The following is a 27,305-nucleotide window of genomic DNA, read 5'->3' on the forward strand; positions in this document are numbered from 1 at the left end:
TTACTGAAATGTAATGTTCGGCATGGTATGATTTACTTTTTGCATTCCAAATCAAACTTTGGCCGTACAATTTAGGTAAACACCATCAGACAATGGTATATTGTGTATTTGTTGTATGTTCTCAAAAGCAAGTGAGCCAAATGCTACGAATATAAGCAGTCATGTCAATGGAATCATTACTGGCGAAAGTGTTTTCAGGCTCTGATATAACTAGATATTGAGAGACAATGATTTTACACTGTGGCCTTGACCTTTTACTTTATGACCTTTAGATAATGCATATCTTATGAAATAAAAACCAGAGAGCTTTGATATAAAAAGTAGCAACGCCTGTTGATGTCTACAAAAGTCAAGTCGCATGAGTAAAAAATGTCACATGCTTGGGGGTGACTTTTGTTATAAATGTTATTTTACTGACCCAAACACCCCCCCCCCTCAAAAAAAAAAAAAAAATAAAGCCGAATTTCTTTTCTTCTAAAACTAAAAGACCTAAAAGCTATGATTTTTTTAGCTCACCTGTCACATAGTGACACGGTGAGCTTTTGTGATCGCTTTTAGTCCGGCGTCCAGCCGTCCGGCTTCCTTTAACTTTTACTTTATAAACGACATCTCCTTCACAGGAATGCTTTTGTTTATAGTTTACAATATAACTTGCGTCTTGTAACGGAGAGTTTTTATATACAGGTGGGCAATTTCATGGCCGTCTTGTTTTCAATTTATTATGTAATAATATAGCGCTTTACTTTTATAAAAAAAGAATGCATCAGTATGTTCAATTATTTCCACTGTGACAGCATTATTGTCCTTAATGGATAAACACATCTAGTTGTAAAAGTTTATGTGGCATGGGCGTCCATGACCGAGTGGTTAAAGTTGTTGGCTTCAAGTTATTTGCCTTTCACCGCTGTAGGTTCTAGCCGCGCAAGTGTCTTCGGATTCTTTCATATGAGAGAGCTACCCAGTTAGTTTACGTAACGTCAGTTGTTCTACTCAATTTCGTTTGTGCCTAACAGAATGCCCACGTTAAATCCAATCAAAAACGTTTTTGTGGCATTTTACATCTGTATTTTATGACGAACTGGCACAATTTAAACTAAACTTAGGATTTTTTTCCGTATGCAGCTTCTGAGGCGAGGCCACCAATTATCTCTCGTTCGTGCGTGCGAATGATTGTTTCAATTTTTATAACCAACTATAAGCATATTACAGGCGGTGTATCGTGATTAGCCTGCGTTTAATTTTTCACTTAAACGAAATTGAGTGATGAGTTTAGGATAGATTTTAGAAGAAAAAACTTACCTCATTTTTCTTTTTCAAGATCCACATTTTCGTGGTTGATCTTTAATTTATTAAAACTCCTGGAATCCTAACATTTTAACCAATTACAATAAAGTTTTGACCAGTTGATGATTTTCTAGCCTGATTATACGTTTGATCAATTTTTGTATCCTTGCATCCTTGATAGCATGTATATTAAATTAAAGACAAATGGCAATTAAAAGTGTTATGTTTAAGATGACACTGCATTTTATCTAAAGGAAGGAATCACACAACTTTTATCATATCTTGATAATTTTATAATGCTATACAAGTCCGCTGGCCTTTAACGTTTTGTTGAATAATAAAGTAACTACTGACGTTCTAGACAATAGTCCAGTTAATGAAAGGAGAAATGTCATGAGGAAAAATAGACTATATCAAGGTGATATGAAACTTTAAAACATAATTTCGTCAATACACGTTTCAGTATTGCATTTGTAGTTTTAACACATTGATTTAATCTTAAATATCTAACGAGTATTCATTTAAATACTTTCTTTCATTTTGTCATTTCTTATGATTAGTAAAATGTGAGTACATTTGGCAAACATAATTCGCATCATTTGATGGAGACAAGTATAGATTAATTAATTTTGGAATAAACAAATATATTACATAAAAACCTAATTATAATGAATATATAAAACCCGAACTTCCAATTAATGCATATTTTACTCACACTATTCAGATCAAATGGTCTTCGAAGGGACAGGGACAAATATTCTCGAAAGTCCGACTTCATATGATGAGCAAAGACCTTTAAATTTTAGACAAATTAAACAAAGTGTTAAAAAAGGTAATAAAGTATGTTTTCTTTCCATAAGACTTAAGTGTTTAACACATTGATTTATTTTCACTCCATATGTTTTCTTCCCTATTATATATTTGATATGAAAAGTAGCATAGAAATCATGAAACACATTGAGGGTAATTGTTCATAAGTATACAAGATTCGTTTTCCTTTTTTTTTGGCAATTGTTAACCACAGACAGGTAAATTTTTTCATTCAACCAATCCCAGGAAATAGCACACAGATTGTATCAAATGTAAGATATCTTTAAAGAAATATTCTAGAGAATGTATATATATTACAGACGTTTGACTTTAGTCAATTACAATATTATGGTATTAAATATTTCAATAATCAAACTTTTTTGAAGGTATTGTTTAGCATCTTTCTTTAACACCTGTATTTTTTCAGACATGTCTGGAATCAAAATGATGCAATATAAAATGTTGTAACTTCACTAATATGAGTAAGGAATTGAATGAGATAATCAAACTATATATAATATTGTGGTATTACAGATAGAGAATCACTTTGCAAGCATAGTAAGGCTCAGGGGCAAACATCACTTGAAACAGTACGCAAAGGTAATGTAAAGAAACAATATTTTATTGGTTTCTTGTGAAATTATTTAATGAATTCACTTAATCCCGGATAATTATACATGTTTGTTACCTTTTCTATATCTAATTAGCTTACCAGCTGTATAGAGAGGCCCAGAAGCACATACGTATTTGATTTTCAAATTCATCATGCGTCATTGTCGCACGCAAGTCGATATCCATTAGTTTTCTTCTTTTTCTCTTATCTTTTGAAATACTTAACTCATGTTGTGATCATCCTTTGTTTATCGGCCATACATATATTTCATCCTAAACCGGCTATCGAAATTCTGAATTGGAGTATGGTTATTAGGTAACGAACGCATGGAATAGATGTCTTTTCAAAAAAAAGAGTTATCCGTGATATATTTGTGAGACTGTTTAGTTATAATTGTTATTTGTTCATCTGACCACGAAGTTGTCAAGGTGAGGTATAGTTATGGGGTTATTCCCGGCGTCCGTCGTCGTGAGTCGTTCGTCGTCAACAATTTGGTTGTTAACAGTCTAGCAGTCACAGTTTTGATTGGATCATCATCAAACCTTGTCATAATGTTTGTCTCAATAAAATACAGATCGAGTTTGAAGATGGGTTATCTCGGGTCAAACACTAGGCCACAGGAGCTAAAAATAGAAAAAGCTTGTTATCACTCTAGCGGCTGCAGTTTTGGTCCTAATATTCTGAAAATTTGTCAGAAAAGTTGTTTTAATGATGTCTAGGTCAAGTTCGAAGATTGGTCATCTCCAGTCAAAAACTAAGTCACAGGAGCTAAAAATAGAAAAAGCTTGTTAACACTCTAGTGGCTGCAGTTTTGATCCAAATATTCTTTAAGTTTGTCAGGAAGGTTGTTTTGATGATTTCTAGATCAAGATCGAAGATGGGTTAACTCCGGTCAAAAACTAAGTCACAGGAGCTAAAGATAGAAAAAGCTTGTTAACACGCTAGTGCCTGCAGTTTTGATCCAAATATTCTGAAATATTGTCAGAAAGGTTTTTTTTATGAAAACTTCTAGGTCAAGTTCGAAGATGGGTCATCTCTGATTTAAAACTAGGTCGCAGGAGCTCTTGTTTACACTCTAGTTGCTGCAGTTTTGATCCAAATATTCTTGAAAAAATTGCTTTGATAACTTCTAGGTCAAGTTCAAAGATGGGTCATCTCCGGTCAAAAAGTAGGTCACAGGAGCTAAAAAAGAACACTCTAGTGGCTGATGTTTTGATAAGTCAGATAGGTTGTTTGGATGATTTCTAGGTTAAAGTCGAATATAGGTCATCTCGGTCAAAAACTAGGTCACAGGAGCTAAAAAATGAAAAAGCTTGGCTGCAGTTTTGATTCAAATATTCTGGAAAAGTGTGAAGAAGGTTGTTTTGATGATTGGTAGGTCAAGTTCGAAGATGGGTCATCTCCGGCCAAAGACTAGGTCAAAGGAGCTAAAAATAGAAAAAGCTTGTTAACACTTTAGTGGCTGTAGTTTGATCCAAATTTCCTGGAAATCGGTCAGGAAGGTTCATTTGATGACTTCTAGGTCAAGTTAAAAAAATGGGTCGTCTCCGGTCAAAAGCTAGGTCACACTGCCCAAATATGGAAAAACCTAATTAACACACTTGAGGTCACATTTTTTACTCAATTGTCATCAAACTTTGCAAGGATGCTTGACTTAGACATTGCTTGGATGCGGTTGATAGGCCAGGGGAGCGATCTAGGGATATTATGGCCCTCTAGTTATATTGTTGCTGCCGTGATATATATATATATATATATATATATCCCCAGATATTGTGTTAGTAATTCTAAGTAATAACTAGTACTTGGCTTGGGGATATAAGTTCAACGAATTTGCTTGTTCTGATATGACCTTGACCATCAGGGCCAAATTATTGAGGTTTACTCTAATTGTCATAACTTTGTTGTTTATAGAGGTGGCTCTTGTTTAATTGGTTGTATTATAGCTTTATACTTTAAAGATATTATTTTTAAATTTCAGACCGAACAATGGAGAAAAAACACAGAGAGATTTTTTTAAGCAATTTACCAGACTTTGTGGAACAAGTGGACCCACAGCAGCTGCTTACATATTTGCCATGTTTGTCCAAAAGTAGTAGGGTATATATAATGGGAATAATTTACATGTTTACACCAGTTTAAGATATGACCCAACTAATGCATTACCTCCACTTTGAAGAGTATTAAAAAAGGCTAGAACTACTGTCAACTGCATTGAGGATGCAACTGTTTTTTTTCATCCTTTTCTTTTCTTTGAACATTATTTATGCGTTTCTAAGATCCCTCTTAGAAAGAAAAAAATGTTTCATTTTAATTATGTAATTGATATCGGTATTTATTGGCTGAATTATGCCAAATTTATTACAAATATGGTACCTGAAATTTTCAAAAACCAATAAAATAAAAACTTGATGGTAAAAGTGTTTTATATTTGACAAGATTTTAAAAAAATTAAATATCTTTTAGGTAAAAATATAAAAATTTAAAGATATTTTGAATAAGGCCCTCCAAGTAGGAAAATGTTCAAACAACCATTTAAAATGGGCAGGGTAGGGTAACATTTTTATACATATTTCAAACATTTTGAGTAGAAACAATAATTTTGCTTGTGTCATTTGTTAGCTGAATGCTATTATTTGTTTCTAAACATTTTTCAATAGAAAAACAGTTTTCCGCATGATTATATAATAGATTATTTATGGAAAAGAGCCCTTTTAATAGCCAAATTTTAGTTAAAGAAAATTTCCATTACTCGTTAACCATACAGTAAACTTTGTTTAAATTTTGTTTGCAGGTGTCCTTTAAGGTCTATAACTGACCTACCTATGTTGTCAATTCTATAGTTCCTTAAAGGGCCCACTAGGGTCTCATACCTCAACTTGTTTTAAAGATGAAGTTCAGTTTCTCTCTGAAATAGTTATAATTATATGAATAATGGTATCCACAAAATACATAGCATAATTATAATTATATATATACTACTTATCACACACGACTTCTGAGAAAGTGGTGAGGCATGTGACAATTAGACTCGATGTCCGAGATCAATTGCCACCCAGAAAGCCTTACAAGACAATCCAACCAGCAATCACTGGGTTACTAACGTAATGGTCTCCTTATTGCCTATGATTACATTTTTATTACACTCTAAAGTATGCATTATATAATGACCAGTGTGTTAGTTTGTCACACCATATTTTATTATATATATATTATATAATAATAATAATAATGATAATAATAATAATAATATATCTAACTCAAGCACTCAAAGAACAAATGAAACGGTTTTTAATAAGTCAGGGGCAATAACTCTACAAATACTGGATAAATCCACAAGCTAAACCCAAGGTGCACAACTATACATGCTGATCAACATTCCTGTAAAGTTTCATGACTAGGTCAAATCCTTTTTGAGTTACATGCGACACAAGTTGAAAATTGCAAATTTTTACTAAGTCAAGGGCAAAAGCTCTAAAAATACTAAATAAATCCACACGAAAACACCCAGGTGCACAATTGTACATGCTGATCAACATTCCTGTAAAGTTTCATGACTCTAGGTCAAATACTTTTTGAGTTACGGGGGACACAAAATAGAACGGAAGGACGGACGAACTAATGGACGTATGGGCGGACAAGGGTAAATCTAAATTCTCCCCCCCCCCAAAGTGGGGGCACAACAAAATAAATTGATAATGTATTGATAATTTGAAAGGGGATCACAGTTTATGATGTCTGCATATCACAGACAAACTGTCAGAGTCCAAATATAAGAAGGGAAGCCATGTTTATGAGTTTACAGACTTCAATTCACTTGCCCCAGACCACTTTTGGTTTGGGTTCTTTCATGTGAGCAAGCTGTCACACAAGCTTACAGAAGATTGGTGATTCTACATGCACATTGTAAAATGCACCTTAGGGCTTCCTCCACCAGTAGAAATGAAAAGTCAAAATATAAGTTTCACAGTGTCAGAGTGTAACTTAAAACTAAAGAAAACATTAATGCAGATGATAGATAAAATCCGGATAAAAGTGCGATCCCTTGGAAGCATTTATCACAACAAAATAACATGAAAAATTGCAGACCAATCAGACTTGGTTTCATTGAGTCTGTACATAGGGGATAATCAGTTATTTGTCCCTGTAGTTTACAGTTAAATAAATGCTGTTTCCCCTAGCCCAAAATAGGTACATGTACATATTCCCCTAAAAATGCTAATATTTCCTCCCTGTGCACTTTCTCATCAGAACCATGACTTTATAGCACCTTACTTATATCAGCTAGTTGATAAATTTAATTGACTAAAAGACAAGTTATCTGTCCCTATAGATAGACTCTGATTTGTACTATGCATGTTAAATTGAATTGAAATTAAAAATTCAAAAAGCCACAGGTTGATTCGAAAATTGAAATAAAAATCACTGATAATGAAAAAGTGCAACATCCCTCATGCCCTTTAGCACCGACTTGAGCAGTACTCAATTTACAAGACTTAAAATAGATAGAATCAATTATCCTGAAGGACAAGAAAAAATATTAAACAATTTCCAATCAGTTTATTGGCATGTATTTTGAAAGATTAATTTTTCCTGCAAATTTACAGTCAGAGTAACTTTCAAGTTTATCATAGTTAATATTATTCAAAAATGATTTTTTATGTATTTTAGGAAAGAGTAGATACTGCACAAAAATCTGTGTCAAGAAGTTATGCGGCTCAAGTACTACATAGTCATCTTGAAAGGCGACCAGAGGGATTTCGACAGCTCGTACTAGCGCTCCGGCATGAAAATGTTGGCTGCACAGAACTAGCAGACCGTTTAGATCCTCAACATTGCTACGATCCATCTTATGAAGGTATATATAACTATTGGTAATTATTTTCAACCACATTATGTGGTGGGCGCTGTACTAGAATCACTGTCATGGCGCTTGGTTGGTCAGTCTGTAGTTTGGTCAGTCAGTCTGTCCATCTCTACGGTGTTTGATCTATAAATCCTATACTCCTGGAAGGATTTTGTTTTTTAAACTGGGCTCCAATGTTCACATCTACAAGGCAATGTGAAACCCATGCTGTCACTGTGCAAGGTCAAGGTCACCCTTGAAGGTCAAAATTCGAACAACTTTTGTCTGCAGTAGATCTATAAATTTTATTCTTTTCAAATGACTTTTTTTCAATCTTAAATGTTTTCTTTCATGAATTATGATAAATTGCGCTAGATCTACATATCATATTAATATATCATATGTCATAGAGTTCAGCTGGGGATATTCATCACTCCAGTGGTAGCTTTAGTTTGATCATGTATCAAATATAAATACAATTCATACGATTTACATTGCAATCGCCTGATATTCTGCCATTACCAAACTTAAAAACCAAAACAAAGAATTCTGACAAGAACGAAAGGTCATGACTTTGTCAAGTTATATAACTGTGTTAACAATTTTTCTCGACTGAGTTTATGGGTAAACCTTTCTGGCAAATTGCCTAAATTGACAAAAATTAGGGTAGGGGTATTAGAGTTTATTAATCACTGTTTTTGTTGATTTTTATTGCTGACAACGGCAACTTTAGATAACTATAGATGTCATTTTTACCATCTATTCCCTTGATCGGTTTGTCTTACTGAAATGTTATGTTCGGCATGGTATGGTTTACTTTTTGCATTCCAAAACAAACTGTGGCCGTACAATTTAGGTAAGCACAATCAATCATTATGGTACACTGTTTGTGTATTTGTTGTATGTTCTCAAAAGCAAGTGAGCCAAATGCTTCGAATATAAGCAGTCATTCCTATGGAATCCTTACTGGCAAAAGTGTTTTCAGGCTCTGATTTAACTAGATATTGAGAGACAATGATTTTACACTGTGGCCTTGACCTTTTACTTTATAACCTTTAAATAAAATGGGATCATCTACTGGCTTTGATTATCCTCCCTGCCAAGTATGGTGATGGCACACCTAATACATAATAGTTATAAAGTTTTTTAGCATACATCAATATGGCTAACAGATGAATAGACAGGCACGGATGGATAAGTGCCATTACATGATATGAAAACAGTCACCTTTGCGTGTGTAAAAAGAGAACTTTCAACAATACACAAACATAGTTCATCTGTTGTGTATTCATAACTCATTGTTTTCATTTAACAACAATTTTCCTGTAAAAACACAAGTAAATACGTCCAATGGCTTAGTGGTTAAGGTTATTGACTTCAAACCACTTGCCTTTCGCCGCTGTGGGTTTGAATTCGGCCAAGGACTTTGAATTCTTCCATGTGAGTAAGCTTACCAGCTAGCTTACAAATCATTGGTGGTTCTTAACTCAATCAATGTATATCTTCTGAAATAAAAACCAGAGAGCTTTGATATAAAAAGTAGCAACGCCTGTTGATGTCTACAAAAGTCAAGTCGCTTGAGTAAAAATGTCACATGTCTGGGGTGACTTTTGTTATAAATGTTTTTTTTACTGACCCCAACCACCTTTCACCCTCCCCCCCCCAAAAAAAAAAAACCCAACAAAGTCCAGGTTATTTTTTTCTAAAACTAAAAAGACCTAAAAGCTATTAAGCTTTTGTGATCGCTTTTAGTCCGGCGTCCAGCCGTCCGGCTTCCTTTAACTTTTACTTTATAAACGACATCTCCTCATAAACATCTAAGCCAATTTCATCAAAACTTTACAGGAGTGCTTTTGTTTATAGTTTACAATATAACTTGTTTCTTGTCACGGAGAGTTTTTATATACAGGTGAGCATTTTCAGGGCCATCATAGCCCTCTTGTTTTTCTATTAATTTTGTAATAATATAGCGCTTTACTTTCATAAAAATAAATGCATAAGTATGTTCAATTATTTCAAATGTGACAGCATTAATGTCCTAAATGGATACACACATCTATTTGAAATAGTTTGTGTGGCATGGGCGTCCATGGCCGAGTGGTTAAAGTCGTTGGCTTCAAGTTACTTGCCTTTCACCGCTGTAGGTTCTAGCCGCGCAAGTGTCTTCGGATTCTTTCATATGAGAGAGCTATCCAGTTAGTTTACGGAACGTCAGTTGTTCTACTCAATTCCGTAATGCACAGAATGCCCACCTCAGGTCTTCCTGCACAACTAAAACTTGATAGTCGTCAACTGACTTCTGCTGTGTTGGTGCGACGTAAACTCCAATCAAAAACGTTTTTGTGGCATCTAACATGACAAACTGGCACAATTTCAACTAAACTTAGCACTTTTTTCCGTTTGCAGCTTCTGAGGCGAGGCCACCAATTATCTCTCGTTCGTGCGTGCGAATGATTAAGAACAGTTTCAATATTTATAACCAACTATAGGCATATTACATGCGGTGTATCGTGATTAGCCTTTGTCCGCCGTGCGTTTAATTTTTCACCACTTAAACGAAATTGAATGGTGAGTTTAGTATAGTTTTTAGAAGAAAAACTTACCTCATTTTTCTTTATCAAGATCCACATTTTCGTGGTTGATATTCAATTTATTAAAACTCATGGAATCCTTACGTTTTAATCAATTACAATAAAGTTTTGACCAGTTGATGATTTTCTGGCCTGATTTCACGTTTCACCAATTTGTGTATCCTTGCATCCTTGATAGCATGTATATTAAATTGAAGACAAATAACAATTAAAATTAAAAGTGTTATGTTTAAGATGACACTGCATTTTATCTAAAGGAAGGAATCACACAACTTTTATCATATCTTGATAATTTTATAATGCTATACAAGTCCGCTGGCCTTTAACGTTTTGTTGAATAATAAAGTAACTACTGACGTTCTAGACAATAGTCCAGTTAATGAAAGGAGAAATGTCAGGAGGAAAAATAGACTATATCAAGGTGATATGAAACTTTAAAACATAATTTCGTCAATACACGTTTCAGTATTGCATTTGTAGTTTTAACACATTGATTTAATCTTAAATATCTAACGAGTATTCATTTAAATACTTTCTTTCATTTTGTCATTTCTTATGATTAGTAAAAGGGAGTCATTTGGCAAACCCTAATTCGCATCATTTGATGGGGCAAGTATAATTAATTATTTTTTAATAAACAAAATTTACATAAAAAACCCAATTTTAAAAAAATGAATAAAAAAAATAAAAAAAACCCCAACTTTCCCAAATTTAAAGCATATTTTATTTTACACTTTCAGATCAAAATGGCCTTTGAAGGGGGCAAGGAAAAAATTTCCCGTCTTCAATGATGAGCAAAGACCTTTAAATTTTAAACAATTTAAACAAAGTGTTAAAAAAGGTTATAAAGTATATTTTCTTTCCATAAGTGTTTAACACATTGATTTATTTTCACTTCATATGTTTTCTTCCATAATTCTATATTTGATATAAAAAGTAGGAGTATTGCATAGAAATCATGAAACACATTGAGGGTAATTGTTCATAAGTATACAAGATTTGTTTTTCCTTTTCTTTTGGCAATTGTTAACCACAGACAGGTAAATTTTTTCATTCAACCAATCCCAGGAAATAGCACACAGATTCTATCAAATGTGAGATATCTTTAAAGAAATGTTCTAGAGAATCTGTATATTACAGACTTTTGACTCTAGTCAATTACAATAATATTAAATATTTTAATAATCAAACTTTTTGAAGGAATTGTTTAGCATCTTTCTTTAATACCTGTATTTTTTTAGACATGTCTCGAACCAAAAATGATGCAAAATAAAATGTTGTATCTTCACAAATATGAATAAGGAATTGAATGAGATAATCAAACTATATATAATATTGTGGTATTACAGAAAGAGAATCACTTTGCAAGCATAGTAAGGCTCAGGGGCAAACATCACTTGAAACAGTACGCAGAGGTAATGTAAAGAAACAATATGTTATTGGTTACTTATACAAATTTTGAATGAATTCAGATTAAGTATGTTAATTATGTAAAATCTTTTCTATATGTAGTTATGCAGCTGTATGATCAAATTCGTCATGTGTCATTGGCGTACGATAGGCTATTCCATATCTCCATATCTCGTTATATACGTAATATGATTTTTATCGACCATACACATACTTTATCCTCAGCTACCTATTATAATTGTTGATGGTGATATGGTGTCGTACTTTGTATATATTTATGTAAGGGTGGGTGAATGTACGTATGCATGCGTGTGTGTGCGTCCGTATGTGATCGCACGCACGCCTAGTTTATAAGTTAATCAAAATCCTGGATGTGAAGTGGTTGATACTTTGTGTCAAGCCAGCTTAATTGTTACAAATTTGACTAAATATCTACCTAGTCAATAACTTATAAATCGTTCTGTCGCATTATGCCAAGGTGAGTGGTGTGTTAGTATCTTTTAAATTTTGGATTACGATTGTATTTAGTTTTGAAATGTATATGACACAAATTTTAAGATAGATTCAGTTTCCTAGCTTCAGATTTTAACGAAGTTTTTGATATTTACGAAATGATGTTCATTATTTGAGAAAAGAATGACATAAATGCCAAAAAGGCAGATAACCCTAAAATTATAACAAAATTTGCAAAGTAGGCTTTTTTATCTTAGATTTTTTTCCATGGTTAACCTGTTTAGCTCTATTTTCTAAAGAGAAAAAGTTATTCACTTCAAACTTTGTTCAATTTCAAAATATGACATCCTTTCGGAAGGGTAGATTATCCTAAAATTCATTTTACAAAGTTATGCCCCTTTTAACTTATCTGTCTTTTTTCTTAATTCAATTTTTCAAAGACTGTCAAAACCTTGAATACCATACAATTTTGAAATTGAAATACATTTATAAAGGGCAGATAGCCATGTAATTAGTTTGCACAGTTTTGCCCCCGTTTTCACTTTTCATTTTTTTTATTTACATTTTTCTTAAGGTACATTTCTCAAAAAATGTCCAAGATATAAATATTTCAGAACTTCTCACTATCAAATTTGAAATGCATTTCTTATGCACAGATATACCAAAACGCATCATACGTTTTATTTCTGTCATGGATTTTAAGTTAAAGTTTATTTATAATATCATTTTATCAAATATTCACATTTCTATTTTGTTGCATTTTAATATCTTGTTTGAAAATAATTATTTGTTGTGTTGTTCATAATTTTGTACTCATACTGCATATTTTCCACCAAAAGAATCTATTCTATTATTCATTAATTTTATAATTATGGTGTTTTTCAGAATGCATTTTTCTCTTATAAAATATTCCGTACATAAACGTATAGAGTTGCCTAGGTAATACCTCATATTTATCAAACTTACCTCCTTACACTATAATTGTAAACGTTTTATATTTGGGTCAATAATGAATAAGAGAAAATTAGCAACAAACATTCGAGTCGTATACATTCAAGTTTGCGAACAAAGCACGCTTGAAACAAAATATGGTTGTGTTTGGAACATGCGAATTACAAGGACTGCAGTATTGTCTTAAATATAGTTCGTCTTACCGAGAGGCCACCCCTTTACCAGATTTTCATAAATGAGCTCCATCACATAGTTTATTATTCAATTTTTTGCCAAATCGAACATAAGGAAGTTGAAACTACAGCCAGACCAGTGTTTCATATACATTGGATTAATCCATAGAAAAACTCAATTTATTCCAGAATAACAAAACAACCCCATTATCTAAACATAATTCGTAAGAGGGTTTTACATTTCTATGACACTGTCGTCATTTGGTCAAATTTGCAACTGTTTTGTGCGTCTAAACCAAATTGCAATCACTTCATGTTCTGCGTCCTGTAAAATATCTGGGGAAAATGTTACCATTAGGCGATTATCACTGAAAGTGCATGTAAATTCAAGTCCCTTAAATTATGTTTTTGGATCAAAACTTTATAAGCGGTTTCATGCGCGTTTGTTAGGTCCATAAATTCTACAACTTTGTCTGGTCTTTAAGAGTTTTAAACTAATTTTTTACCCTGACACAACATATCACTTTAACATTTAGAAGCCTAAGGTATGTGTTTTTACCGTCACTTTATCTCCTGTCTTTTATTATATAAATATGATTTTAAAAGTCATTGTCAAAATATTGTGACATAAATAGCTATTATTTCAAAGTAGTCAAAATGACAAGTAATTCATTGAAAATGATTTGTGTTCTGTTATGTATATATGCTGGAATATGTATATAGTTCTTTTCTGTATCGTCTGAACACTTTAAATATTTAAAGTTAATGTCTAAATTTAAGATGGACGCAGTGTGACTTGTTCAAGGCATGGCAAAGTGACATCTAGTGTTTTGAAAGAGTCATCTCAAAAACCAGCAAAACCAAGTAAGTTACGCTATAATTTTAACTTTTTCCTTGATCTATATGTTTTTGATTTACACGCTGCTGCTTTTTTGTAAAATAATGAATTAAGTGTGATTTGTTGTTGATTTTACAACTGCTAAATGTAAAGTAGTTGAAGCGCTTTTTCACAGTGTTTACCGTAGATGTCCGAATAGCTTTGCTGAAACATCGTTTAAGAAATGTAAAGAGATAAAGTTATGTCAAAACAAATTTGAAACTGTGTAATACAAACTGCAAATGGAATTTGATAATTTCATGCAAAATGGTATTTGAAAAATGAAAATGTTAAAATCTACTGCAATAAACTATTAAAATAATAAGAATATAGAACAATTGTTGCCATGAGGAACAGTCAAAACTTAAAAGTTAAAAAGGCAAACCCTTTAAACTAAAAAGGGTAATAATTAAAAAAGATAATTTAATCACACTGCAAAGGAATCGTTTGAGATATATTAAACACCGAAGCAACTATGATCTCTTATTTCATTTGAACAATTTTACGTCGAGTATGTGTTTTGGGATTTAGGGAAAATACCGAAAAGCATCTGTGTAGGAAAGAAATCCTACTTTCCTTTATTTTCCTTATTTAAAAGTGAATACCGAGATAATTTTGTGCATTTTATTTTGTCGAGATTTTCAAGGGCGAATCACAGTCAGCTTTTTTGATAAAATTTTAGAACTAATTTGCATTTTATTAAAAAAAATTGCAGTAAAACACTCAATCATATTTCTTAATTAGTGCACACTTAACGCAATATAAAGCATGAACGGATTATAAAAAACACAAAAGAATTTAGGTTAGTAAATGTATCACTCATGGAAAAGTGTTTGTAGTGTTAGCCGTATAAGGGCTGGCTACTATCACTCGGTTAAACATACGCATAGATGATCGGTAGAATAATTAAAATTTAAATTTTAAGTCTCTACTTTATAACCTTGTATGAAGAACCAAAAGAAAATGAAACCACATTCAATTTATGAACCAGATATTATGTATAAACACTTCATTTGTGAAGTGTATATCATTCTTTAATCAGATGAATTGTAATAATCTAGCACAAAATTATGGGTTACACAAGACAAATACATGTACTACTTTCTTTTAGCCAAAATGTGCTTCAGTTTCCACAAAAAAAAAACGAAAAATATTTTTCAGCAATATAAATTTCTGTATGGAAAAAACAACAAAGTTACAACCACGCTGTCCGTTTTTGCTATACACTGTGTATTTGAAATTGATCGTATGAGTCATTTTCTTGTTTAGTTAAGGTAATATAGTAACTAAAGTTGAGTACAACGTGCTTTTTACCACATAACTATGTTGTTTTTTTTTCTTTTCATTTGGGGTGGGGGGGGGAGCGAACGAACATATTATTCTCGATGTTATTATATGGCTTTTGAGGTAATTTGTGTACTGGTGTAACTTGCTGATGGAAACCTTGAACAAAGCAGATCTTAACTGAACATGTATTTAGATTGATTTCAGTATAAAAATGATCTTATTGGGATGGATTTTTGCCTGTCGGCTATCTTTGACATCTTTAGATATGCTCTCTGGAATTAGACAATTTAACGTGTAGTAACTATTACTAGCCTCCTCAAGAGAATCATTACTAAATTTGTGTCAGTTATTCTCTTGTGGTCGAAATTGGCCTCGTCCCAGTTGTTTTATAGAGATTTTAATTCGTTTAGAATTTTTGTTGGGTTTAACGGCTTGCACCTTTACAGAAAAGGTCATATGACGACTCTCCAGTTTAACTGGTGGAGGAAGACTCTCCGTGCATTATAACAGGTATGATCGGACACCTGAGTAGAACCACCGACGTTCCGTAAGCTATATGGATAGCTTCCTCACATGAAAGACTATAAAGTCCCTGACGGGATTTAAAACTTTAGTGTTAACTTTAACTACCCTGATGAATAAGATGAGGTTTGGATTTGTTTAAATTGCAATCATGTTAACGTATTATTAAACAATGAGAATAGAAATTGATGAAATTTTTGAAAACAAATAAACGTATCAGTATGATATTTAATTACTGAATAAAGTAAAGCAAAGTGGAAATGATGAATCATATCAAAACAATGTGCAGTCAATACGAAAAACAATCTTTTCTTTACAGATACAACCAACATAGATGCAGTATCACTTGATACCAACCGACGGAAATTAAGGTACGGTAGAAGTAATAGTGATACTACAGAAGCAGCAAAACATCTGGTCAGTATTCCATCATTTGTAAAGTCACGCTCTGAGGCAGCTCTTGCTAAATATTTTGATGATAAATGCACTTTGAATACTCTACACGAAGAACGTTCAATTTCAAGCCGACCTAATGATCGGGAGCGTGATATACCACTTACAGAAGCATGAAATATTGATTATATACACAATAAATAACAAACGAGCATATATAGTGCATGTTGCCAGATGTTTGAGCTTAGCTTTAAAAGCAGAGTGAAATATGAAAATGATTTTCACTTATATGCTTATCTGTGTACAACAAAATAACAGAAATTGAAATTTCATAACTGAGCCTTATTGCAATACAAGCAAATTGGAAGAATATCAGTTTAACCCCCGAGTCTGAGATGGCTTCAAACTTGTTTTGACTTTGCATCTCTCAATTTTAGACCCCTACCGATTGTTTTACATCATTTCATCCGTCCATTATTCATAGCCGCTTTGTTGATAATACATTGTATGCGGTAACCGGTCACTCAGTGAGATGAATATGATTGCCGATAAATACTTGCATGTTGATAGAAGTCCATGTGTAGATTATGAGCGTCACTTGTATTTTCTATCCATTGGTTTGCCTCACAAAAGATTTCCATGGATAAAATGTTCAAAGGCTAGTACGTTGCATCTTTTAAAAAGGCCCGTGAATATATAGAGGATATTTGTTTGTTTGTGTGTAAGATGAAATTTTATTTCATCGAGTGAGCTTTAAAAACAGTATTCTCACGAGTGGCGTAGCCACGAGTGAGAATACTGTTTTTAAAGTTCACGAGATGAAATAAAATTACATCTTACACAACAAACAGACAAATTTTCTTTTTATTTTATGCTTAAAAACAAGTTAAAACGAAATTTCCATAATTTTAACGTTAATATTAAAATCTGTTTCCCCCATTGAGAGCCCCATTTAGACGGAATTTCTCATTTAAAACAAGAAGTCTTGAGCTGAAAAATAAGTCCGCCAATCAAGGTTAAATGACGGTGATATTTATTCATTTTATTAAAAAAATATGAATGATCGCCTGTTTTAATCATAAAAACAAACAATTCTTGCAGGAGAAAATTCCAACCATCCATCCATATTTCTGTTACTTACTGCGAATTTATATTAGACCTGGCTTTCTAAAATGTAAACGGCAGCCATTTTTTAAAGTTGTGTATTTCATGGGAGGAAAATAATTGTGTAAGATTCAGAAGGATATAATTTGGATTTGTTAGTCATACACCTTTTTAAAAGAAAGAAAACTTATTTGAGGATTGTAACAGACAAAAAACAAGTGTTGACAGAAGTGAAAACATTCAGTAAAGGAGCTAGGAAAATGGAAAAAATGGAAGCTTGCTGAAAGAACGCTGGGTTGTTTTAACTTATTTTACGAGTGATGGCTGTCAATGCTTTTCAATTTTTCATAAAGCATACGGCAGTTATTGCTCGTAGGATACTTTAATATGCCCAAATGTCATCAAGAGCCCGTTTTGCATGGGGAAGGAATGTATTTTTCAGACTGAAAAAACGAAACAAAAAAAATTTAGAGACAAAATTTGGTGATTGGAATTTGAAGGAATAGAAGTAAGTTTTCTCTCTGTGTTACTTTTGACATTTAAGTTATTTATCTATTTCAGCTTTGCTATTTCTTTTAACAGCCTGACATTGTCAGAATTGTCGGTAAAAATAAAATTGAGGTACCACATGGGGAAAATCTTAAAAAAGTAGTTTCGTCATTGAAAAAAGTGAAATTATATTTTTATAATTTTCACTGTGAAATTATCAAATATAATTTTCACGGATAAATCAGTAATCCACTGAAAAGCATAAAATAAATGATTGTTGTTACACTTTTTCATGAAGAACCACTATAAGCATACATGATTACAAAATGCTAATATTTCCTTGTTAGTTTATTTACAAACTCAAAGTAGACTGGTCTACAATGGGCACATTTTAATATGTATTTAAAATATTGATAAAAACAATAGAAATACATCATTTGTATATTCTTATGAAATATTTCCGGGAAACAGAAAGTTTCTAGAGTTTTAAAGTGTTTTAGTATAAACATACATGTATATATGATGAATAATTATATATTGCTCTATAATTAATTTTATAATTTTTATTTTTAAGTTTGTTTTCATGTATTATACTGAATACCCTCAACATTATTTTTACGGTATTACAGATCTTCTATTATAACCTTTCACAAAAATGTTTTAGTCATTTTTAGTTATCAAAACAGCTGATAATAAAAAATGTTTTCAATTTGGTGCACCATCTACAGCTACTGAAAATTTTAAACATTCGTCACCAACAAGATTCATTGAATACAGGTAAATTCTTACCTTGTCATTTCACTGGATAAAGAAGAAGTTTTGCGCCAAATCCAAGATTTGACGGATATTATCATCCTTGATTAATTAAAATCCGGAATAGGGCTATCTCTCGGAAGCAATTATCGGAAGCAATTAATCAAAACAAAATTGCATGAAATTTCTAGCCTCGGTTTGATTGAGTCTGTAGATGAGGGGTAATAAAAAAAGTGCAACATCCCTTTAATAGTAATATCTCAATTTCATTCTAATACGAGTGTTGACCGTCTTTTGTCTAATTTAAGGGTTAATGATATTAAAATGGAAAGAAATACTCACTTCTAATCTAGTAGATACTTCATCCTCATCATTGCCATATCAAGTGATATTCTAAGAACTATGAACCCACTTACAAAAGAAGTGGAGAGGAAGATTTTGTTTTATTTCAGATCATTTAAACTCATTAAACGATTATTTATCGCATGTAAACGTTTCATACAAACCTGAACAAAAATTAGCATATCAAATTCATTAAACCAACAGGGTGTAAAAAAAAACACTTCCATTTTGTGTTTATTTTATTTTTTTGATTCGTGTTTGGCAATAAACACACAAAATGATTTTTCACTACTGAATGATCTATGTTCCCTATTACTTATTCCTTAATCAAAACATACAAAATTACATTTTAATAGACCTTCTATATAGACGAAATGTTATTGTATTTTTTCCTGAATAAATTTAATAAATTTCAGAAAACAGATAATGATAAAGAATCCAAAAATTAAAGATGCATGATTATTCATTTATTTTATTTTTATCATATTCATTAATACAAATATATAATGTATTTTTTATTTATTTTTGCATTTCACGTAAGCGTTTTCGCCTAACTTGTTTGTATAATTTACATCTTTTTGCAATAAGATTTTATGAAAACTTGCATGCATATTAAAGTTTGTTTTTATTTCATGTTGTGTTTTGTAAATTTATACATACTTGTGAATTTATACATTGTGTCAATTACAAAATTCTGCAAAAACACACATTTATACATTGATGATACGTTTTAGCTCACCTGTCACAAAGTGACAGGGTGAGCTTTTGTGATCGCTTTTCGTCCGGCGTCCGTCCGTCGTCCGTCCGTCCGTCTGTAAACTTTTACTTTAAATGACATCTCCTCATAAACCACTAAGCCAATTTCATCCAAACTTCACAGGAATGTTCCTTTGGTGGTCACCTTTAAAACATGTTCAAAGAATTTAATTCCATGCAGAACTCTTGTTGCCATGGCAACCGAAAGAAAAAACTTAAAAAATCTTCTTTTAAAAAACCCTTAGAGCTAGAGCTTAGATATTTGGCATGAAACATCTTCTAATAAGTGTCTACCAAGTTTGTTCAAATAAAAGCCCTGGGGTCAAAATTGGCCCCGCCCCTTTCCCTATATGCATATAGTAAAAACTTAAAAAATCTTCTTTTAAAGAACCCAAAGAGCTTGAGCTAAGATATTTAGCATGAAACATCTTCTAATAAGTGTCTACCAAGTTTGTTCAAATAAATGCCCTGTGGTCAAAATTGGCCTCGCCCCAGGGGGTCATTGATTTTCCCCATATGCATATAAATCTTCTTTAAAAGAACTCAAAGAGCTAGAGCTAAGATCTTTAGCATGAAACATATTCTTATGGGTGTCTACCAAGTTTGTTCAAATAAAAGCCCTGGGGTCAAAATTGGCCCCGCCCTGGGGGTCATTGATTTTCCTTATATGTGTATAGATAAAACTTAAAAAAAATTTTTGAAAACAAAAACAAATAGCTAGAGCTTAGATATTAAGCATGAAATATCTTCTAGTGAGTGTCTACCAAGTTTGTTCAAATAAAAACCCTGGGGTCAAAATTGGCCCGCCACAGGGGGTCTTTGATTTTCCCTATATGCATATAGTAAAAACTTACAAAATCTTCTTTTAAAGAACCCAAAGAGCTAGAGCTAAGATATTTAGCATGAAACATCTTCTAATGAGTGTCTACCAAGTTTGTTCAAATAAAAGCCCAAGGGTCAAAATTGGCCCCGCCCCAGGGGGTCATTGATTTTCCCTATAGGCATATAGTATAAACTTAAAAAATCTACTTTTAAAGAACTCAAAGAGCTAGAGCTAAGATCTTTAGCATGAAACATGTTCTAATGGGTGTCTACCAAGTTTGTTCAAATAAAAGCCCAAGGGTCAAAATTGGCCCCGCCCCGGGGGTCATTGATTTTCCTTATATGTGTATAGCAAAAACTTAAAAATCTTCTTTGAAAAAACCCAAATAGCTAGAGTTTAGATATTAAGCATGAAACATCTTCTAGTAAGTGTCTACAAAGTTTGTTAAAATAAAAGCCCTGGGGTCAAAACTGGCCCGCCCCAGGGGTGTCATTGATTTTAACTATAAGTGTATAGTAAAAACTTAAAAATCTTCTTTTAAAAAACCCAATGAGCTAGAGCTTAGATGTTTAGCATGAAACATCCTCTTATTGGTGTCTACCAAGTTTGTTCAAATAAAGCCCTTGGATTAAAATTGGCCCTGCGGGGGGGGGGGGGTAGAAGGGGGAGGTGGGGGGTAGATCGTTGTTTTTCATTATATGTGTGTAGTAAAAACTTAACATCGTGAAACATCTTCTAATGGGTGTCTTCCAAGTTTGTTCAAATAAAAGTCCTGGGGTTTAAACTGGCCCCGCTCCGGGGGCCTATATACAGGTGAGCGACCTCAGGGCCATCATGGCCCTCTTGTTACTATTTATAACTGTTTGAACAGATGTTTTATATGTAATTAATAATCCATATGAAAGTATGAAATGATGCTTTTATACATTTTTGTATAATCATGAAAGATTTTATGAAATGTTGTTCTTATATATAATTATGATCTTACAAATTATTGTTTTCCCTTAAAATATTTGTAAAATAAGTACATGAAATATAATTTTGCTAGTTTCATAATGCATTCTGTACTGAACAGATGACTATTTGAAACATGTATGATACAATATTATAAAAAAGATATGCTTCGCTCGATATATGTATGATTACACTTTCTTTCTTTTAGTTTAGTAAATATTATTTTCATTATAATTAGAACAATTGCATATTATACTTGTATATGTCGTAAATTTTATATATTCATGTATTATATGATTTATTAAAGGCTTTCAATATATGCCTTATATGCACATTGGGCTGGATGGATGCTATAATGAGGTTATTGTTTATACATCAAAACTGTCAAAACTGTATTGAATGAGGCACAAACCGAGTCAAATGCAGGTTTTATACTCGTAGCTGTGTACGATGGTTGTGCTTAACAATGTTTAACGACCACCAATTTTGAACATTTTGTCAGAACTTTGTTACTTCAAGAACAATGAAATTTGATAGGTTTTTTTTAAAACTCGAAAATTCAATGAAAACAAAGCTAAATGGAGTATTATATGCATTTGATATAGATTTTTTGGATTTTGAAAATAAGAAAGAGGCTATATATAATTGATATTAATTAATAGACTAATTGGTGCATATAATGGAAAGTATTTTTCTTTTTACATATGCGAATGAAATAGTATTCGTCTTCAATATCTAAATCATAACAACCTAAGCAATGTTTATTCGTTACGATTGACCATTTTATATTCTCAGTGGAAATGCATTAATTCTTAATGTGTAACAATAAAATCTTAGATGTCAAGTCAAAGTAGTAATGACATTGGAGTGAATGCCATTAAATACATTACTGCTATTTGAATTAATGATCAGGATATGTAATGCTTCTGATACTTTACACAAAAGTACGGATTTTTAAAACAAATAGCTATTTATCGTCAATATTTGCTATGATAATAACAATTGTTTTATTGGTATTCTGTATTCTGTCTTTCATGTAATGAAATAAATGTAGCTGAAGTGAGCTTCTTTGTTATTGTTTTATACATTTGAAACTGACTTTTATAATATAGGGGGAATGTTATAATTATTGAAGGTATACTTGACCGGGGTTGCCTGAAAGTAACAAATTGCTGAATGCCTTATATTGACTCCTATGCTTTACTGATGGATAAAGACTTTAATAACGAATATTTATACTTTTATACTCATTTGCCAAAAAAGACTATACAACTTTCAGATTTTACAAAATAAAGCAAATATTAATCGTTAAGTAACGGTATAACATTGCCCATAAATAGAATAAATAAAAAGTGTTTGTATTAACAAGTTACCAATAAATACAAGGAATCATTAAAGTGTGCGTTTTTGTTTTCGACATATTTAACAATAAACATTGTGCTAATAACACCCTTTAATGTATTTACAACCAAATTGTCAAATTCAACAGTATTTAGTTGAATATTGTTCGTGTAAATACCCAAAATGTAAATATCTTTCCAGAAAATACATCTACACGGTCTTCACAACACAATGTGTTCGTTTTTTGCTTCTTATACAACTTCAAACGGAACTGCATATAATTGCGTCTTAATTGATATATCATCTATCTATAAGGTTTACTTTTTAGTTATCAACGACACGGACTGTCTATAAGAGAGCTCTTTCACATTTTGGATGAGCATCGAGCATCGTAAGGGGACGACGGAGTGTTACTGTGGCAATATATAAAACATCGCTTTACTTTTTATGGTTGTTTTAGGAACAAAGAGGACAAAAAGTGAGCGTTTGGATTTTTTACCCGTACAGATATAGCTACTGACCTTTCAAAAGTGGTACCTATCCAGTGTCCGTCTCTAACGCATTGTTTACAGTGAACTCTTTAGATTGGTGTCATTTTAGATATAATTATTTTATTTTTATTTTGTTTTGTTGTCTTTTGTTCTTTTTTGTCACATTATTTGTATCTTCGTTTTTGGAAGGAATTTCATACCTTTAAATATTTGACACATCTTTCTCATTCCCATTCAATCCCCTCTTTTATAAACTGCACCTTTCAGACTCATGAAATTGTCTCACTTTGCTTTGGTTGTCAGTTGTAATTTCATTGTCATGTTTGCATGATCTGAGTGAATAAATAAATTTAAATTGAATAGAAAAAGCTGATCTTACATTTGCACCCCTCTGTTCCACTTTTTTTTTCCACGTTCACGTGTAACAGTTTCTATTTGGTGCTCTACTAGGTGATTTAATGGTGGAATTGTGTGTTTGGATCTTGTCGGGGATATGTTCCGTAAACTTTGGTCTTGTTCTAAGTATTAATATTAAAAATCAATATAATGATGATGATGATGATGATCACGTTGATGACGTTGATGACACTAATAATGATGATTGAAGTATACAGTATACATAACAAGAGGGTAACGATGGCTCTGGATCGCTCACCTGCAATACATTGCTTGGAAAGGTCACAATATAAGTAATGAGGTCCTATTTTGTTTGTCATTTTTACCAAACCATGATAGTAACATTAAAAATTATGTTAGTACATGTTTGCTACTTAAATGCTTTATGACAAATAGCTAAGCTAAACTAAGCAAACATAAATGTATTTCCTACACGAGTCTATATAAGCTATATGACACCAAGGTCAATTTTGCTTTTATATACATGTTACTTGTGTGGAAGATCACAAGGTAATGTTGCATGCAAAGTATCTAAACGCTTGGTGGTGTACTGTTAAAGAAGATTTTAATGCATTTTACCATACAAGTCAGTATATAAACTAACTGATCACAGGGTGGATCAATTTTTGTGCCCCCACTTTAGTGGCGGGCATTTAGATTTACCCTTGTCTGTCCTTCCGTCTGTCAGTCCGTCCGTTCTCTTTTGTGTCGCACGTAACTCAAAAAGTATTTGATCTAGAGTCATGAAACTTTGGAATGTTGATCAGCATGTGCAGTTGTGCACCTTGGTATTATCGAGTGGATTTATTCAGTATGTTTAGAGTTATTACCCTTGACTTAGTAAAAAATTTGCAATTTTCAACTTGTGTCGCATGTAACTCAAAAAGTATTTGACCTAGAGTCATGAAACTTTACAGGAATGTTGATCAGCATGTGTAGTTGTGCGCCTGGGTATTTTCGTCTGTATTTATTTAGTATTTTTAGAGTTTTTGCCCTTGACTTAGTAAAATTTAGCAATTTTCAACTTGTGTCGCATGTAACTCAAAAAGTATTTGACCTAGAGTCATGAAACTTTACAGGAATGTTGATCAGCATGTGTAGTTGTGCACCTGGGTGTTTCGAGTGGATTAATCAGGTATGTTTAGAGATATTACCCTTGACTTAGTAAAAAATTTGCAATTTTCAACTTGTGTCGCATGTAACTCAAAAAGTATTTGACCTAGAGTCATGAAACTTGCCCTTGACTTAGTAAAATTTTGCAATTTTCAACTTGTGTCGCATGTAACTCAAAAAGGATTTGACATAGTCATTGAACCTTACGGAAAGGTTGATCAGCATATGTAGTTCTGCACCTGGGGTTTCGCTTGTAGAGTTATTTCCCTTGACTTAGTAATGTTATTATGTTGTTATTTGTTCCTTGTGTGCTTGAGTTAGAATCAACCAACTTTACAGGAATAATGACCAACATCACTGCATTACAGGAATAATGATTCAAAACACTGTGAAGCTATGCACCTGGGACTTTGCATGTGGATTTTTTTTCAGTTTTGTTAGAGTTATTGCCTTTGACTTACAGAAGTATAAATTTGCAATTTTCAACTTGTTCATGCATAGCTCAAAAAGTATTTCACTTGTAGGCCTGAAAGTTTACAAGAATGTTAGTCACCATGCATGTGTACTTATGCACCTTGGGGTTTGTCAGTATTTGTAAAGTTCTTGCCCTTTACTTAGTAAAATATTTTTAGTTTTCAAAAAATATTTGACCTAGAGTCATACGATTGACAGAACAGTGGCGCGGTTGGGGCACCCGTGTCCTATGGACACATTTCTAGTTTAAACTGCAGGGGCATGATTTGTATAGCTTTTCCAGATGACCACAATCTGATGCTTCACACCATTTATTTAAGATTTTGGCATTACACTTTCAGAGAAGACTCTGTACGATATTCTTATATAAATTGTGTTGCTGTCTACTAGGCAATACTACATACCAAATATCTAACCTTTAGGCTTTGCAGTAACACAAAAGTAGACGAAAATGTATTTTCCTATGCAAGCTAATATTTCAACTAGGTGATCCTATAGCAGTGTAAATTTTGAGCCCAGGATCATGATTTATAAAACTGCAACGAAGGTCCATAAAATGGTTATACATGCAAAATATCTTGTTTAAACATATTTTATTGGATCAAATACATGTCAAGTATTATACAAATGATGAGTATATAACAAAAACCAAATGTGTTGGGCAACAAGTTCTAGCAACTTTATATTAAGCTCTTCCCAGCAAAATATCTAAACTCTTGGCTTTGTCATTTTTACTATACAAGTCTATGAAAACCAAATGACCCTCACGGTTGGACCCTGTTTGACCGTGGCGGAGTGGTTAAGGACGTTGACTTTGAGTCACTTACCCATCATCGCCGTGGGTTCGAAAATCGCAAGGGACTTGGATTTCTTTAATGTGCGGAAGCTATCCAGCTACGGAACGTCAGCTGTTCTACTTGGGTGCCCGTTCGTGCGTTAATTAATTGATTCCTTTTTATTATTACCTGTAATCGTTTCTATCATTATACATTAGTGATCTCCCCTTATCAGTTTTATCAGTACAGAGATTACAATTCTGCCAATGGAGGTAATCAGTGTGAGGTGTTTGCTGTCCCCCTGAACTTCTTTAATTGACCTTTTCGAAAACCTAGCTAAACACCGTTTTCCGGTAAGTTACCGTTTTAGCTCTGGGGAATTACACCAAATGAAGTACATAAGAAGTGAGTTACGTGATATTTCTATTTTTCTACCATTATTTAACCATTTAAGGTGAAAAAAAATGATGTTTTTGAAAATTATCAATATTCCTTTCATATCTATTGCAAAGTATTCAAAAAAAAAAATATTTATAATGAAAATCAATAAAATTCAAACAGACGTAGTGGAATCTTCCATAATAAATAAGGTTATTTTCTGCATAAACTTGTGTATTTACTTTATTTTTTGTATGGAATTATTCATACAATGATATTTAATTATTTTCTTATAATTAAAAGAAATAACTGTTTTATTTCAATTTGAATTGAAAAAAGGCCGAAAACAACGAGTTTGCTATTACACTCCATTAGGTGAATTCCCCAGAGCTATGTACAGAAAGTACCGGAAAACGGCGTTTAGCTAGGTTTTCGAATTCGTGAATTATCATTCACTTTGTTGCAATATTTAAGAAAATAAAGATCGCGATGCTAAAATAAGACGTGGAATGGTCTAAGTATTTGATACCGATTCATTTCCGACGGTTTACATGTTTGTATTATCCTTAATTTTCTTTATGTTGCTAGGCTGCAAGGCTGCTTGGCTGCCAGGCTGCCAGGCTGCTAGGCTGCTAACTTCACAAATTTCGAAGTGTCAAAATAAAAAAAAACAAAGTTAATTATTTAAAAAAAAAATGAAGTACGCGATACTGAAATAAGACGTGGAATGGTCTAAGTATTTGCTACCGATTCATTTCCGACGGTTTTCATGTTTGTACTATCCTGCTAGGCTGCTAACTTCACAAATTTCGAAGCGTCAGAATAAAACAATTATGTTAAGATAAAGTTCAACATCTTAAAAAAATAAAGATCACGATATTGAAAAAGGCGTGGAATGATCTAAA

General features: G+C 32.6%; 1 protein-coding gene across 1 annotated transcript; it reads left to right on the forward strand.

Moving 5' to 3' along the window:
* Positions 1-2,231: 2,231 nt before the first annotated feature.
* LOC132755114 (uncharacterized) lies at positions 2,232-16,902 on the forward strand. Its single transcript, XM_060745912.1, has 7 exons — positions 2,232-2,247; positions 2,629-2,694; positions 4,689-4,807; positions 7,379-7,565; positions 11,494-11,559; positions 13,912-13,995; positions 16,137-16,902. The coding sequence occupies exons 1-7, from the start codon at positions 2,232-2,234 to the stop codon at positions 16,385-16,387; spliced, it is 789 nt and encodes a 262-aa protein (XP_060601895.1). The 3' UTR covers positions 16,388-16,902.
* The last annotated feature ends 10,403 nt before the right edge of the window (positions 16,903-27,305 follow it).

Source organism: Ruditapes philippinarum, unplaced genomic scaffold (genome assembly GCF_026571515.1).
Source record: "Ruditapes philippinarum isolate M1 unplaced genomic scaffold, ASM2657151v2 ctg6391_1_1_1_1, whole genome shotgun sequence".
NCBI lineage: Eukaryota > Metazoa > Mollusca > Bivalvia > Venerida > Veneridae > Ruditapes > Ruditapes philippinarum.

Bases quoted from the DNA above. Each gene is read 5' to 3' on its own strand.
- LOC132755114 (XM_060745912.1), top strand. The intron at 7,566-11,493 runs GTATATATAACT...GTGGTATTACAG, and splicing joins CTACGATCCATCTTATGAAG to AAAGAGAATCACTTTGCAAG. The intron at 13,996-16,136 runs GTAAGTTACGCT...TTTTCTTTACAG, and splicing joins TCAAAAACCAGCAAAACCAA to ATACAACCAACATAGATGCA.